Raw genomic sequence first — 20,790 nt, 5'->3', positions numbered from 1 at the left:
AATCATCACTTTTCTAGGTAGGAACAGGTAGTTATAGACTACACTTTCAGAAAACACATCATTGATGTAATTGTGCATTCATTCATTTCCAGGAGGTCTGTGTTACTATGCCCATTTTATAGATTCAGAAATTAAGAGTGGTGAAGTGGCCTGACAGGTAACATGGGCTTTGAGTGTTAAAACTAAACTTTGAAACCAAAGCAATTGATTCTAAATCCCATGCTCTTTGAACCACACCTCACTGAACCCTTGTTTTTAAATTATTTATTTAATTTTTTAAATTACAAAAGTAATGTGTGCTTGAAACAAACAATTCCTATGTGGATACATATGAGGCTTTTATTAATATACAAATATGTATACATATTATACAAATATATATTTGTATTTTAGGACAGTGTGTCTAGCAGCAATATGATTGATAGATGGAAAAGAGAAGGCATCTTGGAGGAAGAGAAGTGAGTTAGGACACTATTTCAGTGACCCTGACAAGAAATGATAAGAACTAGAACTAAGATAATGGCAGTGGCAATAGAAAACTTAGAAAGGACAGACATGATAGTTAGAAAACCTGCAAGAATTGGGAACTCATGGAAGTGGGAAGGTCTGAGAATTGGGGGAGCTAGGAATGACTTCCAGCTTTATCACTTTGGTAATATGCCACTGATATGGATGCAGTGATGGAAAACAGGAAAGATGTCTGTTAATTGTACATAAACCTAGGATTTTAGTATATAGTTCCATGTTAGTGATATAAATTTGGGAGTCATAAGCTTGCTGACAGAGGTCAAAACCAAGGTACAGTTGTCACCCAGGGAGATTATATAAAGGGAGAGAATAAATGGGCGAGGGCAGAGCTCTAGATACCACTAGCATTTAAGGAGCAAAGAAGACTGAAAACGAATGGTTAGAGAAATAGAGGAAAAATCTGGAGAGAGTACCACTGAAGCCAAGAGAGGAGAATTTCAGAAGAGAAGGAAGAAGTTGCAGAAAGATAACCTAATTGAAATCCAGGCATTTCCATAGATAACTTCTCCATTTATAAAATTAAAAGAAAAACCGTTTCATTGTATCAAAATATTCTTTTGAATTCTTTTAATGGGTTTATAATGTTGTATACTTTAGACAACTATCAGCTATTTTAAAGCATAGATAATATAAATAACTATAGAATGTGGCAGGATATTACTAGCATCGCCCTTACCGATGAATTCTGGTTGATTTGACTTGATTTGTTTTATATTTAAGCTTGCCTGCCTCCTTTCCTCTTGTAATGTGATGAGTTTAGGATTGAATAAAGAACGTTAGGTTGGGAAACCAAACTGTAACATGCAGATGCCTCTATGAGATTTATGAACCTTCCTTGGCTAGTTTACATGGTGACTTTAAAGAAAATTTTAGATTACAGTTTCTCTTCACTCAGTTCTACTCTAAAACATGATTCTAGGGACGCCTAGGTGGTGCAGTCAGTTAAGCGACCGACTCGGGTTCAGCTTGGGTCATGATCTCAGGTTGTGGGATCGAGCCCTTTCTTAAAGGGCTCCATGCTCAGCACCATGGAGTCTGCTTAGGTTTCTCTTTCTCCCTCTACCTCCCCCCACCAATACCACACACTCTCTCTCTCAAATAAATATATCTTTAAAAATATATATGATTCTCATAGCATAACTGTCCTTACAATCTTGGCCAGTAGTTTAGGAAGTAAACCTTATAAAAAGATGATAGTTACACACCTCCCAATTTCAGGGACATAACATAGCTGTTGCAATGACAACTAAATGGAGAGGACTGGTCTGCCTTTCCTTGCTGGATAAAGAAATATACAAGACACTTGGCTGGGTGTTGAGAGGTAGGGAATAGACAAGGGAATATAAAATGGACTCAGCCAAACTTTTCCCCCTGGAAGTTTTCAGGGAGATAACCGATAAACATAATTATATTACTAGATAAAAGAGTAGAAGGAGCTACACATTCAAAGAAAAGAATATATCAGGTGTGAAAATCTGAAGGAGTTGGCATTTCAGTTGGTGAGTTTCAGGTAGGCAGAGTGGAGAAGGAACATTGGTCAAGGGCTTAACATGACCAAAAGTATGGGCCCCCAAACAGGTATTTGTTGAATAGCAGAACAAATGGAATTGGATAACATTTGTTTTTCCACTGACTTAATGAGTATAGTATATGTATGTCTCCTGTGTGCCAGGCACTGTGGCAGGTGGATGCTGGGAATACAAGCAAGATGGCCCTCATAGAGCTATAGTCTAGTGGGAGAGACAGACAAAACCAACAAACTAATAAATATACAAATTCAAAGTGCAAAGGACTAGTAGGCTACGGAAGAGCTTGGGTGAAGAGAGATGTTTGGCTGGGTAGTCAAGGAAGCCTCTTTGAAGAAACAAAATGGCATCTGAAACTGACCTTCGTAAGAACCACGTTGAAGTATTTACCCAGTTAGAAGCTTTTGTTGTTGTTGCTGTTCTAATACATTTAATTTGGTTAAATTACTCCCCCTTCAAACACAGGCTGTGAAATTTCTGTTTTCCATCAGTATTTGTTTGACCCAATATTGTTAAGTTCACCATGTCCTCTTTGTTTTGCAGAAACCAAAGCTGAAAGATTGGCATCCTCCTGGGGGTTTTATTCTGGGATTGTGGGCACTCATTATAATGGTTTTCTTCAAAACCTATGGAATCAAGCATATGAAGTTCATTTTCTAGATGTGTGAAGAAGACGGCATAGAAGACTGCAACCTGGGGACGCCTGGGTGGCTCAGTTGGTTAAGCAGCTGCCTTCGGCTCAGGTCATGATCCCAGCGTCCTGGGATCGAGTCCCACATCGGGCTCCTTGCTCATCAGGGGGCCTGCTTCTCCCTCTGCCTCTGCCTGCCATTCTGTCTGCCTGTGCTCGCTCTCTCTCCCTCTCTCCCTCTCTCTCTGACAAATAAATAAATAAAATCTTTAAAAAAAAAAAAAAAGAAGACTGCAACCTTGGATAAAATTTTATGTCATTATGCTTTTTAAAAAATACATTGTTCTTGTGCGAATTGGGCAAAAAGTATAGGGAAACTAAATTTGAATGAACTATTTTATAACTTAAAGAAAAACAACTGTTAATGCAGGTGCTTAGTGGCACTAATTATACTTGTTTTTTGTTGTGCATGTTATTAAAAAGATTGGACAAAGATCAGAGTATATTTAATGGCTTTTTTGAAAATAAAAATTTTCCCTAATCTTACCCCCTTTTCATTTGGAAAAGAAGAAAATGTGAAGACGTTTAAATTCTCATTAGCAGAGGTAATTTCTGTCAGGATTTTTGTGTGTGTTCTCCTAGTCTCTTTTTTCTATGTACATATTTTTTTTCCTAAATATAGATCGTATAGAATATTTCATTCTGTAATTTTACTTTTCATTTTACAATATGTTATCAACCCTTCCCCTCTCCTTGGACATTTTTCAGAACACATTGTGAATAGTTGCACAGTATGCATTTTATGAATGTACAGTAAGTTATTTAACACTCTTCTGTTGTTGGAGCTACTTACCTTGTTCTCAGAATCTTCCTTTGGTTCATTCTTCAATGTGTTAGTATTTTACTCTGAGCCACTCATAGAATTCTGCAGCTTTAATTATATGTAAATATAAAAAAAATGAGCTCCTAACTGAAGTCTTCAGAACCTTATTTGCTGTCAGTTTTCTGGAAAATATAAGACCTTTGAGAATTTCATATTATTGACTACACAAGAGAAACAGATCCCATCATTTTTAATTTCTAAGCTTTCTGTGATCCTCAAGAGTTGATTACGTCCTCTACAGTTTCCATATTGAAAAAGACACTGTTTCATTCTGTTTAAGGTAAGCCTTGTTCACTGGCTGGGTCTATACTTTCCCTGAGATAATCTCATAGAGTGGATAACTGTCTGGAAAGTTCACACGTAGGGCCCTACCTTCATGTTTGATGCATCACTTAAGGCAGAAAAGACCTTTCTGCTCTCTGACATCACTGATTTTTTTTTTAAGCTAATTAGCCATCTTCCTATCTTTCTCATAACTGGCAGTAGTGTTGCGAATGTGTTTCGCCATCAGCCCCAGATACTGTTTTGTTGTTTTTTGGTTTTTTGAATATAAGAGTGAAAAAAAACCATGAAGTTAAGTATTCATGTCCCACAAGATAACTTTTTATATTTTTTTACCTTTTTATATTTTATCTGTTTTTTCTAAGAATTTATGTGTTAACCTTTATTCATTACAAAGTTCTGATTTATGATTATAGGTAACTTTAAAAAGACAACTCTTCCTCCACAATAAAACCTCCTAAAATTAATATTCCATAGGATTTGTTTTCCTTTTAACACTTAAAATATTACCCTTTAATTACATGCAAAATGGTCGTACTTTTCATAGGCAAAGGATTAACTGTTAACTGTCAGGTTAGAACAAATGATATTAAGGCTTTTTGCCAGCTCTGAATCTTCATTTGAATTGATCTTCTTATTGGTGTACTAGATAAATTCAGATATTTTATCTGAATGAATGGAGAGGGATTCTTCTGTACAAAGGGAAAAACAAGCTTACTAATGACTAGGCAGATCATAATAGCACTAAGAGACGGAAAAGGTTGACCATAGCACCCTGCAGACGCTTACACAAGGTCATGAACATTAGGGTGAGGCGGAGCTACTTAGCGTCAAAAGGAAATATGATTGATCTTGAGCTGAAGTAATTTAGTCTGAATATAATGAAACATACTCTGATGGCAAGGACCGCTGGAAAGTAAAGGGCTTCCTCTTCAGAGGCTGTAGAAGGTGCCCTTCTTAGTTAAAACCAAACTGGGAAAAGTAATACTGGATATAATATACAGGATTAATTTTGCCCAGGCAGAGTTTCAAAGGGCAGTTATTTCTCTTTCTGTTTCATTATTGAATTTTCAGAATACAGTTAAAGCAGAAAGCTTAAACTATGTTAAATGTTCAGCTCATAACCATAATCTTTTTACATAAAGTATACTCTGCTTTCAATAATAAGTAAGTCCTCTGCATGTGGTAAGTGGGTAATATTGTAAGTGCAATTAAATAGTCCAGACTTTAAATTATACCATAAAAGCGCATCCTTAAATATATTCTGGAGTCACAAAATGCTGAACGACGGGAAGGGGTTTTCTTTTTGCCTTTTTCACAGTGTTGTTGTGAGGATCAGATGAGATAATGTTATGACTAAACACTTCGGAAATTGTAAATATGTAGTGGTGCTATTTTCCTTATTTTGGCTTAGGAAAATATCAACAGGGCAGTTTAATGATGCCGCTGTCCCTTATTCTGCTGCACGCACTTACCTGTGTAAGCTACTTAGCTTGCTGTTTGTTCTCTGGTGTTCTTTTTCTCCCCCCGCCATGGTGTCCTTCGGGGAGACAAGGAATATAGATAAATGGGTCCTGGCAGACCTGGCCTGACCTTTTAGGTGAGGGACAGGATATAATGATGCCATTCGGCAAAGGCAGCCTGCGGGAGAAAAAAGAAACCAAACGATGTGGATTTTAAAATTATGAAAGGCATTCATTTGCAGTTTATGAAAGGGAAATGTAGTTTGGATGCAAAGCTGATTAAATTGGATCAAGAAAAATTGGAATTAAGTACATAAAATAATGCATGCATTTATGGTTTCAATTTTTATATATCCTCAGCTAGTTGAAAATGATGATTCCCACAACAAGCATAACTCAGCTTGTTTCTGCTTACTGAGTATTTTCTACTATACATTATGTTGATAGCATTTCTTCCATTATGTATGTTGTATAGCAGAGTTACAGTTACTATGGGAATCATAATTTGAAATTTTGACTCGTGTGTTTCTGGAATCTTTACAACAAATGTTGCATTAACATAGAACTTTTTCCATTGATTTTTACCAAAATTAAATCCATCTGTAGCAGTTTCCATTTTAACTTGTCAAAGAAATATTTTATAAACATACCACAAGGTATGGCTATAAAATAATGAGATCAGCATCCATTTTGGCTTATGAAATCAGCCTCATTACTTTGTTTTGGCATCTTTTACCCGAGGGCATTTACCACGAAGAAAGTTCTCCAGGATTGCTGTTCTGCTGCTGCCTGCCCCATCTGCGCATGTCCTTGCCATGTAAATACGAAAGTTTTTCCATTCATGGACAATACACTGTGGTAATACCCAGTCTTTTTTTGCTCAGTGCAAACATGTTTCTGTTTTGGGAATGTGCTGTAAAATGTTTGGTTTCTTGTAACTGTGGAGACCCTTGAATATGGGACTGATGTAGTTGAAGTTGTGACCAAGACAACAGGTATTGAAATTCACTTACTTCAAACAGAGCAAAGTCATAAAGAGGGGCTTACTGTTTGATGTGGGCTGCTTGCTGTCTCGGAGTCCTCAGAGGACTTCCACATTTGCCCATGAAATACCCAGTCACAGGGCCTCCCGGGTGAGGCTCATGTGATGGGACTCATGTTCCTATGATCTGACCTTTTCCGACTGCAGAAGTGCCAGCCGCTGACTGCGCTAGAGCTTCAGTGACAGCTGGCAGGACAAATGTGGAGCACTTTCCTAGGGGTCATTAAATCAGGTCATAAATGAAAAGCACCTCATACAGTGCCTAACACAGGAAAATTTTACCCCTCTGTTCTTTGCTGGCCAGGACTCTCTACCTAGCCCTTGTTTTTAACCTCTACTCAGGCCTAGGGGTCACTCATTCTAAAGAACACTAGCCATGGTGCTCCCAGACTCCTATTCCCTTCTCTTCCCCGAGCCTTAGTGTTTCATGTGTTTAACTCCCTCTGTGGTCTGTCCACTTTGTTAGAAATACATCTTTAACATGATTGGATGGACATGATTGAATGGACACCCTAGGCCCCAGATGTCTAGGTAATAATCCAGTCCAAAGTTTTCTGATGTTCCTCCATCCCAGTGGGTACTGCATTTCCAGGAGACATCCTCCTCTACCCCCCTCCTCCACCCCATGTTAGGAAATTTTAAGTTTCAAAAGATAGAAATCCAACAAGAACAAATTTACACGGAGAAGGGAATTTGATGGAAGGACCTTAGAATATCACATTGAGGGGGTCTGGCCTGGGCTTCAGCAGGGACTGGAATGGCACCTGGATTTTATTCTCTGCATTTCTTCCTCCCTCCCGGAAAATGGCTTTCTCACATGGCTGGAAACACCAGAGCCTTATGTCCTGTGCTTCGCCGCAAGAGAGAGGAATATTGCTCTCTTCCTTTATTTCTATTTAAAAGGCTTGTGGCAGAACAGACTAACCCTGCCTGCATCAAGGGTTCACTTGGCCAGCAGGTCAGGGTCCTGGAAGCACATCAGGACGTGTGGTGGCATACCCCCATCTGTTAGGGCCTCTCCCAGAGAAGGGAGAGAGCTCAGGAGCCGGGTAGTCACCCCTACCACTGCTCCCGCTCGCTTGCTCTTCATGCGTGGTCCATGGAGCTTGCTTGGAAATGCAGAATGTCAGGCCCCACTGCAGACCCACTGAACCAGAATCTGCATTTTAACAAGGTCCCCAAGGAAATTCTCATGCACATGAGAGGAGGATAAGCACTGATCGACTTTATCCTCCTAGACTAAACAATCCAACTTCATCCTGAAAGGAGACTGTAAAAGATAGCAAATGCTTATAAAACAAACAGCCACGGGAGCATGTTTTATGGGTTGGCTTCTCAGCATTATCATTGACTTTTAGTCGGACCTTTTAAGACAGCACTGCTCTCATTCTCTGCTTTTTTCTTCTGAGCCTTTTCCAGAATGTTTAATGGTTGAACAGGCATCTAAGGAGCACTTACTGTATGTTGTCTATACAAATTCTTTGACACTCCTCTCCTCAAGGAGTGGAGCCAAAAGCCCCTCCCCTGAGTATGGGCTGGCCTTACTGACTTAACTCTAATAAACAGAATGTGGCAGAACGGTACCAAATGACTCACAAAGCGAAATGATAAAAGGTGATCTAGCATCTGCCTGACTTTTTTTCGTCAGGGCTTTTGCTGTTGGAACCCAGCCACCATCGCCTGCGGAAGCCCAGGCCACAAGGAGGGGCCGTGCACGTGTATTCGGCCAATAGGCCTGGTTGGGTCCCAGCTAGTGGCCAGCAGGAGGCTCTGGGGATACAGAGGACACAATCTGTAGAGGCTTCCTGACTGCAACCGCTGGAGAGACTGACCCCAAGTGAGAACCACCTAGTTGATCACCAGAACTGTGAGATAATAATTTGGGGGGAAAAACTATTTTGTTCCATGTTTAGTATGGTTTGTTGTACGGGGACTGTGGCTGAAACACTGTGTTAATGTGTTACCCACTCTGGCAGACACTTTGAGGGATGCAAAGAAACAGGGTTCTTTTTTTAAGAGTTAACAAATTAATTCTTGAAAGACTCACATGAAGAGATGAAGTAACTACATAGCAGATGGCAAGTGCCCTTTAAGAGGCATAGAGTAGATGTTTAAGAAAAACTTCCATTTGTAATTGATACATACGTATGTTATGAATATTGTTTACTTCCAGGGGAAGGGGCAGAGAAGACTTCAAGATAGAAGTGAAATCTGACAAAGCAATTAGATTTCTCTATTTCTTTCCCCTTCCATTTCCCACTACTGCTCTTTCAAAACTATATATTTTCTTCAATCCTGTCCCACTTATTCAGACTTTCTGGTCACTGGAATGTTTTGATTTGTACTCTGAAAAGGAAATTGAGGGAAGGTGACCAGCTTAAATTCCTTCTCTACTACCTGCAAATGGACCTCTGTTCCCCCCCCATCCCATCCCATTCCGCCCGCTCTTTGGGCTTGGAGACTGAGTCGTTGAGACTGAGTCTCCTGGGATAGTGCTTTACTAACAAACGCACCTCTCCTTACCCTGCAGTCAGTCTTCCTTTGCACGCACGTGATTTACCTCATGTTTTATAAGATATTCAAGCTTTCTCATCTTAAAAACTCAAAATCCTATGTTTCCTTTTAAATGCAAATATAGAAATGCTATGTAGTATAGAGTTCTTTTCTACTTCATTTCATAGCCTATTATTTTGAGTGAATGGGTGGCATTCACCGACTTGACTTCCCTGCCCTGCATTTGTTTGTGAACCTTTCCATGAACCTAGCTTCTGCTTCCACCACTGCCCTGAAACTCTTTTCTTTACTGATATCAATGATCTCTCAATTTGCCAAATCTGGTGGAATTTTTCTGCCTGTACCTTTCTTTTCTCTCTTTATTATGTAACAGTTGTTGATTACTTCCACTTTTAAAAACATTTCCTCCTCTGCCTCCACGGTACTGCTCCTCCTGGCGCCCCCCTGCCCCCGCCGAGTTTTCTTCATTCCGCCTCTCCTTTTCGGTCTTTGACATCCCACAGCAGCCATTCTGCAGAGTTCTGCCGTCAGACTCTTCAGATTCAGCACTATCCCTGCATACTTTCATCCCCACCTGTGGTTTCCGCTGTTACCTCCACGTCACTAGCAGCCCAATTTCTCCACCTCGGCATCTCCCTTGAGTTCCAGAAATGCCCTTTTGTACTGGAAATCCCCACAGGAATCTCAAACTCAGTATAACCCAAACTGAGTTTATAATCCATAATCACCTCACTACATGGCTCTTCTCCATCTCTTTTTCTCAGTTTAGATTCGGAATCCTCTCAGAATAGGGGCAGGTTATAAGGATATCTGTGTCCTATGTAAGTGCTCACGAAAGCGTGTACTGCGGCGGTGGCTCTTAGTAGTCAGGTGGGCAAAATGACATTTTCTGTGGATGTCGATTAGCCTTTTTTCCCAGTGCTTGCTCAGCGGGCCCATGATGGCCGGGGGTGGGGGTGGGGGAGAGGTTATGGTGGCCGGGAGGGAAACTATGGGCTCAACCATATTGTGTCTAGTCTACTAATAGCAGAAATGTACATTAAACCCAGACACTAATTGGCGCTTCCATTCCCCAGGTGACAGGTAATAGGTTGATCATATTGACCACACAGAGTGGGCAGAGATTCATCCACACTGAAACAGACACATATATTGAGTGTGGATTTGCATTCTCTGATCTTAAAACTTCTGCCAGCATCACCATCAATAGATTCACAGAGATCGTTATCTAGCATCATCGTAACATTCTGCACAATTGTGGGTCTGAGCAAGGAACTCATTTCACAGCAAAGAAGTGCATCCGTGGACATACGACCACGGGATTACCTGAACTTACACATAGCCCATAACCTGAGAGTGGCTGGTTTTGTCCCCACCCGGATACAGCACTTCCAAAAGAAGGGGCTTCTGTTTGACGGAGTGCAATACAGGCTTTGAATCAGGGACCACAACATGGCATTATTTCACCCATGGCCAGAATACACAGCTCTGGGAACAAGGAGTGGAAAGGGGAGCCTCTCTTCTCACTCTTACACCTAATAATCCATGCACGGAATCTCTGCTTCCTGTCCTGCCAACTTTGAGCCTTGCTAGTGTGGAGCTTTTATCCCTGAAGGGAGGAATGCTTCCACCCAGGGGACACCATCATGGTTCCATTAATTTTTAAGAGAAGACTGCCACCGGGCCATTCCGGGCCCTGATATCACTGAACATGCCAAAAATAAAGGGTTTCTACACTGGCTAGGGGTGATGGAGGCCAATTACTAAAGGGAAATGGGGTAGCTGCTACGCACTGAGGACAAGGGAGTCTATGTGGCAAACAGATCTCTTCGGGGGTGCTCCTTACTAGTTCCATAACCAATAGCAAACATTAATGGAAAACTATGACAATCCTATGGAAAACTATGACAATCCAAAACTATGACAAGCAACGACGACAACAACAAAAACAAGGCAGGAGGATTGAGGACTCAGGTGTCTGAATGAAGGTGTGGGCCCCTCCACCAGGTAAAGAACCAACTGATTCAGCTTCTGGCTGAGAACAAGGGAAATAAATAGGTAGAGGAACATAGGAAGCCATAGATATCAGCAATAGCCCATAGCCAGCTGTTGAAAGGAGGATTTTGTAATAGCTTTATGGATCTCCTCTTTGCCCGTTATATGTTCATATGTGTGTGCTATTTCTCTTTCCCCATTTTTATTTTATGTAAGTTAGTGGTGCTTAACCTTATGTTTATTTAGGTATTTTTATTTAGGTATTTATTTAGGTATATTTATTTAGGTAAGAAAATATTCAGTGCGACTGAGGGAATTTAGGGGGTAATTAAAAAAGCCAATAGTGCATACAGTACCATTTCTGGCTGTGCATCTCCTTATTTTGTTGAAAGGTGAGAATGTCTTCCCTTGGACAAGGAACAGCATCTTGTTAGATGGAAATATAGAGTTGCATCATTGTTGTACAGGTCTCAAGTGTGCGTAGAAAAGGGAATGCAGAAGCTAAGTAGCCAAAGGGGTATACTGGTCCAATTATCAATTCATTGTCTCTTAGCTCCAAATCCACTCATTATCATCGGTGATAATGTTGCTGAATGAAGCCTTAAGAATTTCTTTTGTAGTTAACATGATATTAGGCTTTGTCAATAGAGGGTGCTGGGGTAGTGTGGCAGGAAGAAGGAGCCTCTCCTCCCATTTCTGGTATGGTCCTCCCATGTCCCCCTGCCCTGCGCGTCTCTGCACGAGTGCGTGTGCGCATGTTTTCTGCGGCGCCTTGTGGCTGCCCCACAGAGCACCTTCCTGTGGGCAGCTTTCTAGCGAAGGTTGCTGGCAAAGCACCCTGTCCTGAGTTCCTGAGTGGCTGAGCTACCCCAGGCAACTGGGCCCCAGCAGCCTTGCAGCAGAGTACACATGGGGGCACCTTCCCCCAGGGCACGTCTGTGGGCATCTCCGTCTCAGGGTGCTGCTGGCTGGACTCCTCCTGGACAACTTGCCCCATACCTTTCAGGTGGCTGATTTTCAGGAGTTCTTGGGTGTGGCTCCTTTCAGAGGATAGCTTTGCCTAGCACTCCAGAGAGCAGCTTTCCAGCAAGTTCCACCGAGATGACCTCTCCGTGAACCTTTTTGTCATCCAATGAGCCCCACTGCACCCTCTGCAACAATGTCCCGACCTCGTCCCAACGAGGTCCCGACCTCAGCCCCCTGAGGGGCGGCTTGGCTTCTTCCTTGGGTCCTCTATCTCAGTCGGAGGGATGGTGAGAGGGCTGCCTTTGATGCCTGCTGTTCTTCTATTCTGTAGAGTTCTCTTTCTCTCTCATTAGTCAAGTCCCTCTTCCTCTAATTCCTTGTCCAAATTGCTATGGAATTTTTCTCTTCTCGTTGGACTTTGACCGACACACCTCCTCACAGGAACCTGATGGCATTAAATGGTGAGATTTCTTGGCCACAGTCATTTAAATTGTTCTAATTATGCCTCTCGCTGGATTCAAGGGAAAGCCCTCTTCCCTCCCAGAGAGCTGGACAAAGGATTGGAGACCCCTCTTACCACCTCTGCCTAATTGGGAAGGCTTCCCTGGGAAACTTCCACAAAGGGTTAAGAGATGGAAGAAGTACTTCCTTCCAACACAGTCTGGCGGCTGGAGCCAGCCCAGGCGAGGCGCAGACTTATCATACGTGTGGAAACCATCCAATGAGGTCTTGTCGACTCTGTTTTAGGAACTCTGATTCTTTTGGCTCTAGGCAGCTTCTTGCTCTTTGTAATGAGTACATGGAAATGAAAAGATTCAGGCAACAGGATTTCTTGTAACCTTGCCAAGAGTGAAGATGGATCAAAGGGGAAAAAATATGTTAGAGGCACACTGGTGAAAGAAATACTCTCGTTCGGTTAGTGAGGAAAGTGCTTACAGAGTAAGAAAGCTGAAGAGTGTAGTCGTTAAGAGCCCGAGTTTTGCACTTCTGTAGCTTGTCAGTCTGACAAATGCACATTATATAAGGAAAAGAATAATTAAAATTACAAATAAGAAAATACACTTATAAGCCAATAAAACTGAAGATGGGGGAGAGAAATTGAGGCTGAAATAAGAGAAACTAAATAAAAAGAATAAAAACAATAAAACCAGAAGCTCAGTTACAAAGTATAATGGGGGAAAATGAGACAAAAGAATTAGAATTTTAGATATTAGAATCAGAAGCTTAGAATTTGAAGGATGTGTTTCTGAATAAAGCAGAAGTAGGAAGAGGAAACGAAAATGTTTTAAAGTGGCAACAATGGAGGGGAAATTTAAATGGAATATAAAGAGTAAGCGAGGTAGCTGAAACTATTTTAAAGGAAGATAAAAATAAAACCAAAACTAGTCAAAGGAGTCTAACATTCTCTAAGTGCTTAAACATTTAGAAAATGAAACAAACTAAAAATAAATATGGAAAACAAAGGATGAACAATTTAAAACGTGAGAAGAGTAACATTTAAAAAAAAAAAAAAAAGCAAATTGCCTGCTTTTTAAGAGACACCTGGCTTTTGTTCCTTTTATTCTCCAGATACTTAAGCATCCTCTAGTTCTCTTAGATTGTCTCTGTAACTTTAATCCCCAAGGTCACATGTTTTACAGAGTACACCCTTGGCGCTCCTTTAGGCCGAAAGTCAAAGGTCACCAAAAGTTCAACATGTTCAGCCTCCTTCTCCAACAGGTCCTGGCTCCCACGTCTACATGGCTTTTAACTCGGTACCTTGAAGGGTTGGGCGTGGAAATAGGCAGGAAAGCTACCAGCGCCATCAGGGCCAGCCCTGTGGTCAGGCTCAGCTCTACAAGCAGGGCCATGCACGTGCCCTTCACTAACTGTCCAAGTCCTTCTCCAAATATACCGCCTGCCTATGCAACTCGCGGGGTGGAGATGATTTTGAAGCCTCTTTGCTTCTCTTCTCATTGTGGCCGCAGCTCAGACAATCATATGGTTTCGTAATATTTCTGGTCTTAGGGGAAAAGCTGATCAGTGGTTTTCAAACTTTTTGGCTACCACCCACAGTAAGAAATATGTCTTCCCTCGTGACTCCTTACATGATGTAGGAAAGATGGGGTTTGGAGCTGACGGCCAAGAAAATTCTTGAGATGTCTTTGGTGCACGCAGGTTTTATGAAAGGTCCTGCTTGGGGACAGGGCCTATAGGCAGAAAGACCTGTACTGGGGTCAGGAAGAGGGGCGCATTACGTACTTTCAAGTTGGAGGAGGTGGGGGAGGTTAGGGATAGAGTCCAAAAGGAATTTGGAAGTAAGGTTTCCAGGACCTTGTAGGGGCTAGCTCTTGTTAAGAAAAGGTCATTTATTACTGTTTAATAAAGACTCAGTCATGAGACCCTTCAGATATGTATCCGTGGGTCATGTACTTGGGAGATGATTGCCAACATTTATCTTGGGGGGCAGAGATAAAGGAAATTTCCAAAGGAATTTTTATATGTTAAAGTAGAGTTACAGGATCCTGGGGGTTGGTCCAAGATTGCCTTTTACCCTAAGCAAAGCATTAACATTGAAGCAGCTGAGTTCCTAGAGGAAATTCACTCTGCCTGTTTTAAGGACTTGTCAATGGGCTATAAGTAATATGGAAATTTATTTTTTCTTTTGCCTTTGTTTCCATATCACTACATATATATCTACATATATCTATACAACTAAAAAAGAAGTTAGACAAAATAAGTATCCTCTCTAACATCCTCCACTCTGTTCTTTTCAATCCTTTTATATTCTATATTATAGAATTATCTCGGGTGGGAGCCAGATCAATGTTTTTCAAAATATTGGGCTTCCATCTGCAGTAAAAAATACATTTTACACTGTGACCTAATGCACGTGTGTGTGTGTGTGTGTGAGTGTGTGTGTGTGAGTGTGTGTGTGTATCTACATAATTAGAAGTTTTACAGATGGTACAGACATTCTTCCTAAAATGGGCCTTTTAATTTTCTATCCTATTATATTATAGTTTTATTGATGGCTTCCCAGTAATATCTAGCTATACTTGCCTCAGCAGACTCCCTACCAAGAAGACATGATGAAAGCCTGGAAAACCACAGCCAAGAATAATACCCAACAGGGTGGTGAATTATTACAAACATCTTTGTACTGAGAAGGCACTTCACCACTCCCTGGAGCTGCTCTGTGTCCTTACCTTGTGTCCTTATTTCTCCACATTTGCTGAGTATGAACACCATCTATGTGAATGGCACTGCCTCTGTCTCCAAGGCACTTATAGTAGGGGAACCAGAACACTGGTGAAGAGAGTTCCGGGAGAGGTTCCAGAAGGTGTCACTGGATTGACAGCAATGGCTGGACACAATTTTTTGGAAAGTGACAGAAACCCCAACACAAATATGCTTAACATTCCATGTGTTTTTTCAAGTATTGATTTACCTCACTGAATGCCTGGGAGAGGTCTGTTTTCAGACTCAGCTCATTCCAGCAATAATGACATTCTAAGCTCCATCGGTCATATCTGCTTCTCCAGGGATGGCTCCATTCACAAGGTGATTCATCTTGTGGTAGCAAATATGGCGTTAGCAGTCTCAAACCCTAAAGCACCATGAGCTGGGGGAAGAGTCTGTAATGCTACATAGGGCCATGTTCCCATCCATGAACCAATTATTGTGTCTAGAAGACCGGATATGCCAGTAAGTTTAAACCAATCAGGGCCTATCCCTGGAGCTTTATCTAGAGTTAATCCCTCATTAACTACATAGTAAAGAGCGGAGGGACTGATTTTCCAAAGAAAATATGGGGACCTATGGTCTGAAAGGTGGGGACATGGAAGCTGGGCTGTCAATGACAGCGTGCAGCCTGGGGCTGGGTTGTGTGGGGAAGGGTTGTCAGTAGAGGAGAATACAGGGGAGGGGGAGCACTCAAGGCGAAGGAGCAGCCTGAGCAAACCTGGAGCCACCTGGAATTGCCTGGTGTAGTTGGACCTTCTGGACGTACGTGAAGGAGCCGGGACAGATGAGACCAAAGTTCATAAGGGAGGCAATGGGTTCTGAATCTAGGCTATGGCATGAAACGAAATCGAGCAGCTAGTTAGAATTCAGAGAAAGGTTCCAAGTGAAATTTGTGCTTTATGAGATTCATTCTGCCTTGGGGAATGAAAATGAGTTGAAGAAAGGCAATCCTGGAAGGCCACGGTCGTCCAGGCAAGAATTAGTTAAATGAGCATGGAACAGGGGAGCACTACCTGTGAGTGGGGAGGGAGGGCGCGAATTGATGCAAAGCTCTGTGCTCCTTTTCTCAGAACCCTGTGATATGAACTTTCAATTCGGTTGGCTCATGCAAAGGAGGGAGAGATCCTTTAATATTTAATTGACTTCAAACCAAGATCAAATAATTCCCGAAAGCTTTACTTTTCGAAAGGGAAGAAGCTACCTGTTGAGGGTGGAGATGGGGAAGCGCGTTGTAATGTAACTCGTCATACAAGTCCATCCCATCCAAGAGTTAAATTACTTTGCAATAAATGAGATGGAATAAAGACATTTCTAAACTCACCAGACAGGACTCATCTCCTCCCTATCCCACAGAGCCTTGGGTTCAACAGAGTTCCCACAGAGTCTTGTTATCAACATTCCATGTGTACATTTTTATCCCTCACTAAATTATGAGGGGGAGGACAGCAACCTCTTCCTGTTGACTGAAACAATTATTCTTTTCCTCTCTCCCTCCCTTTCCCGAGCACCTCTACTTGGATCAAGGCATCACGACAGGCGCTGGAGACACAGAAGTGAATCCCAGCTGGACCTGAACTCAACCTGTTTGGTTTCAGGGTGGGTTCTAGTGTGAGAAGTGAGACATTTAATGAACACTGGGAGAGACATCTATCAGAATAGAATGGGAGGAAGGGTCAGCTCCACGTGGTGAGATCAGGAAGTGCTTCATCAGAGGCAACCAGAGACGACTCAGAACATGAGACTTAAGGCTTGTGGCCCGAGAAGATGGACAACAGGAGAAAGGAAGGGCATTGAGTGGGAAGCACTTTTCAGGAAGGCAGATTTTTGTTTTGTTTTGTTTAAGATTTTATTTATGTATTTGACAGAGAGAGAAAGAGAGAGAACATAAGCAAGGGGAGCAGCAGTCAGAGGAAGAGGGAGAAGCAGGCTCCCCGTCTAACAGGGAGCCCGATACAGGCCTCAATCCCAGGACCCTGGGATCACGACCAGAGCCGAAGGTAGATGCCTAACAGACTGAGCCACCCAGGCACCCCGTGGTAGGCAGATGTTTAACATGACTTTGACCTCACAGGTGGCTACCCAGGTGTAGCCCTTTCTTTTAGGCATTTCTGGAGGACCCCTCCGCCCATGCTGGGACTGAGTCATCATGGACACGAGCCCTCCATATATTCTTACTTAATTCTTACCACAACACTGTACAATGGTAACATTTGGAGGGACCCCAGTTTTACAGAAAATAGAAGTCTAGCAAAGTGGTTGAGAGGCACCCAGGTGGGAAAGGGGAGAGCCCGGGTTTCTAACACTGGCTGGCTTATAGGCTTTTGCTTCGCTGGAGCACACAGTGACCACCCTGAACTCTGTGAGCAATGACGTTCCTTTGCATCTGAATCAGATTAGACAGGGAGGGCTCACTTTTCTGCCCTCATTTCTTCATTTTATTTGCCAGAAACAGACCGACAGTTTTGATACCTGCTTAAAGAAGAAGCTCATAATAAGGGCGCCTGGGTGGCTCAGTAGGTTAAGCCTCTGCCTTTGGCTCAGGTCATGATCTCAGGGTGCTGGGATCGAGCCCCGCATCGGGCTCTCTGCTTAGCAGGGAGCCTGCTTCCCTCTCACACTCTGCCTGATTCTCTGCCTACTTGTGATTTCTGTCTGTCAAATAAATAAATAAAACCTTTAAAAAAACCTACAATTAAATGGAGAACAAGGAATAATCTTTTAGAAATTGAAACACTGATACTCATTTTGATGTTTTTCTTTAAAAAATAATTCTTAGCAGAAGAAAAGTTTTTAGCATTCCTAGAAACCCATGAAACATTGCTTAATTCCTATGACTTCCATGCTTAACAAGGTTAGTGATACACGGCTAACATCACCAAGTCCATGTCTCCATCTTGGAATTCAAGGTCGGCAACAATAATAAACCAAATGGACACTGAGGTAGCTATTTTAATGGCAGAAGAATACAGACTTTAGGGAAAAGGCTATGGTAGGGATAACACTGGTTAATAGCAAACAATAACAAGTAATTTAACCAGGAAGATAAAGTAATTACAAATTTGCCTGCATCTCACTATAGCTAACACAAAGTGTTTGTAGATTGCTGGAAGAAAACTCAATGTCATACTGAAGGGCTTCAAAACACTTCTCTATTATTATTTGAGCCGACTAAAGTTAGTAACAAAAGAAAAAATTTGAGCAACCCAATTGCCAAGCTTGATTTAATGGACAAATATAGAAATCCCACCAAAATTTTAAAAATACACAATCTTCTCAAGTACTCAGGAAACACTTACACAACTTGGCAAATGTAGTATATAAAACAAATATTGAATCTTTCAAAGAATTAGCATAATGACCACATTCTCTAACTATAACAATTACGTTAGATATCACCACACAAAAATTAGTAAAGCCTTCTGTATTTGGAACTTAAAATTTTTTTTTAATTTTACTCATTTTATTTTACTTTACTATTTTATTTTGTTTTATTTTATTTTGCTTTGAAGGTGGAGATGCGTCCACCTTAAACTTTTTAAAACTAAAGTATAATTGACATACGATATTGTATTAGTTTCAGGGATACAACATTGTGATTCAGTAGTTATATACATTACAAAATGATCACCATGGTAAGTCTAGTTACCATCTATCACCATACAAAAAAAAGTTTTTACAATATTATTGACTATAGTCCCCATATTGTATATCCCCAGGTCGTATGTATAACTGGAAGATTGTATCTCTTACTCCCCTTCACCTATTTCATCCATCCCTCCGCATCTCTCCCCTCTGGCAACTATCAGTTTGTTCTCTGTGTCTGAGTCTCTGTTTTGCTTGTTCACTTGTTTCACTTTTTAGATTCCACATAGAAGTGACATCATATAGCATCTGTTTTCTCTGACTTATTTCACTTATCATGATAACCTCTAGATCTATCTATGTTGTCACAAATGGCAAGATTTCATTCCTTTTATGGCTGAGTTATATTCCTTTGTAGATATATGCCACATCTTCTTTACCCAAGGATGCTAAACTTTTTTCAATATTTGGCCTTGTAAATAATACTGCAATGCATATGTATTTCTCAGTTCTTGTTTTTGTTTTCTTTGATAAATAGAAGTGGAATTGCTAGATCATATGATAGTTCTATTTTTAATTTTTTTAAAGGATTTTATTTATTTATTTGACAGACAGAGATCACATAGGCAGAGAGGCAGGCAGAGAGAGAGAGGGAAGCAGGCTCCCCACTGAGCAGAGAGCCTGATGCGGGGCTCGATCCCAGGACCCTGGGATCATGACCTGAGCCAAAGGCAGAGGCTTAACCCACTGAGCCACCCAGGTGCCCCTCTATTTTTAATTTTTAAAGGAATCTCCTTATTGCTTTCCATAATGGCCACACCTATTTACATCCCCACCAACAGTGCATGGCGGTTCCCCTTTCCTCCACATCGTCATCAACACTTGTCATTTCTTGTCTTTTTAATAATGGCCATTCTGACAGGTGTGAGGTGATGTCTCATTGTGGTTTTGATTTGCATTTCCCTGATGATTAGTGTCGTTAAGCACCTTTTCTCATGTCTGTTGTCCATCTGTATGTCTTCTTTGGAAAAATGTCTATTCAGGTCTTCTGCCTGTTTTTTTAATGATTGTATGTTCTTTTGGTGCTGAGTTGCAAGAGGTCTTTGTATATTTTGGTGTTGACCCCTTATTGGATAGATCATTTGCAAACACGTCCTCCCATTCAGTAAGTTCCCTTTCCATTTTTTTGATGATTTCCTTTGCTCTGCAGAACTTTTTTCATTTGCTGTATTCCCATTTGTTTTTTCTTGCTTTTGTTGTTATCGCTGAAACCAGTGTGAAAGAGCTTACTGCCTATGTTTTCTTCAAGAAGTTTTATGGTTTTAGTTCTGACATTTAAGTCTTTAATCCATTTTAAGACTATTTTTTGTATAGAGTGTAAGAAAGTGATCCAGTTCACTCTTTTGCATGTAGTTGTCCTGTTTTAACAGCACCATTTATTAAAGGGACTGTCTTTTTTCCATTGGATGTTCTTGCCTCCTTTGTCATAGATTAACTTTATAAGTGTGGTTTCTTTCAGGCTCTATTCTGTTCTGTTGTTCTCTGTGTCTGTTTTTGTGCTGGGCCATCCTGTCTTGATTGCTATAGTTTTATAGTATAGTTTGAAATCTGGGAATGTGATCCTTTCAGCCTTGTTCCTCTTTCTCAAGATTGCTTTGGCTAATCAGAGTCTCTTGTGGTTCCATACAAGTTTTATGATTATTTGTTCTAGTTCTGTGAAAAATGCCTTGGCGTTTAGTGCATTGAGTATGTGGACTGCTTTGAGTAGTATGGACATTTTAACAATATTAATTCTTCTACTCCATAATCATGGTATGTCTTTCCATTTATTTGTGTTGTCTTTAACTTCTTTCATTAATGTTTTATAGTTTTCAGAGTACAGGTCTTTTACTTCCTTTGTTAAATTTATTCTAGGTACTTTATTCTTCCTGACACAATTGTAAATGGATTGTTTTCTCAATTTAAAAAATATGAATAAATGGGAAGAATGGATGGCTTTTTCTTAACAGTATAATTTCTAATCTCAGGCAAAATAAATACAGAATAGATGATGAAAATAGAAAAAACCGCCAGCATTTGTCAAGTACCACAGTAACAACTATTGCAGCGGGAATCATCTATGGATACTAAAATTAGTGCTTGTGTTGAGAAAC

At 41.0% G+C, this 20,790-nt stretch overlaps 1 protein-coding gene across 1 annotated transcript in view; it reads left to right on the top strand.

Annotated features, from left to right (window-relative positions):
* The window catches only part of LOC111143158 (phosphatidylinositol glycan anchor biosynthesis class K), a 126,507-nt gene extending 123,711 nt beyond the window's left edge, over positions 1-2,796 (top strand). Inside the window, exon 11 of the mRNA XM_022496666.1 lies at positions 2,598-2,796. Within this exon, the coding sequence (XP_022352374.1) occupies positions 2,598-2,714 (117 nt within the window). The 3' untranslated portion in view covers positions 2,715-2,796. The remainder of the gene's footprint in view (positions 1-2,597) is intronic.
* Positions 2,797-20,790: the final 17,994 nt, after the last annotated feature.

This window comes from Enhydra lutris, unplaced genomic scaffold, assembly GCF_002288905.1.
Source record: "Enhydra lutris kenyoni isolate GAN:26980312 unplaced genomic scaffold, ASM228890v2 scaffoldscaffold9, whole genome shotgun sequence".
Classification (NCBI taxonomy): Eukaryota; Metazoa; Chordata; class Mammalia; order Carnivora; family Mustelidae; genus Enhydra; species Enhydra lutris.
Note: the sequence above shows the minus strand (reverse complement) of the source record. Positions and strands in the feature narration are given on the sequence as shown.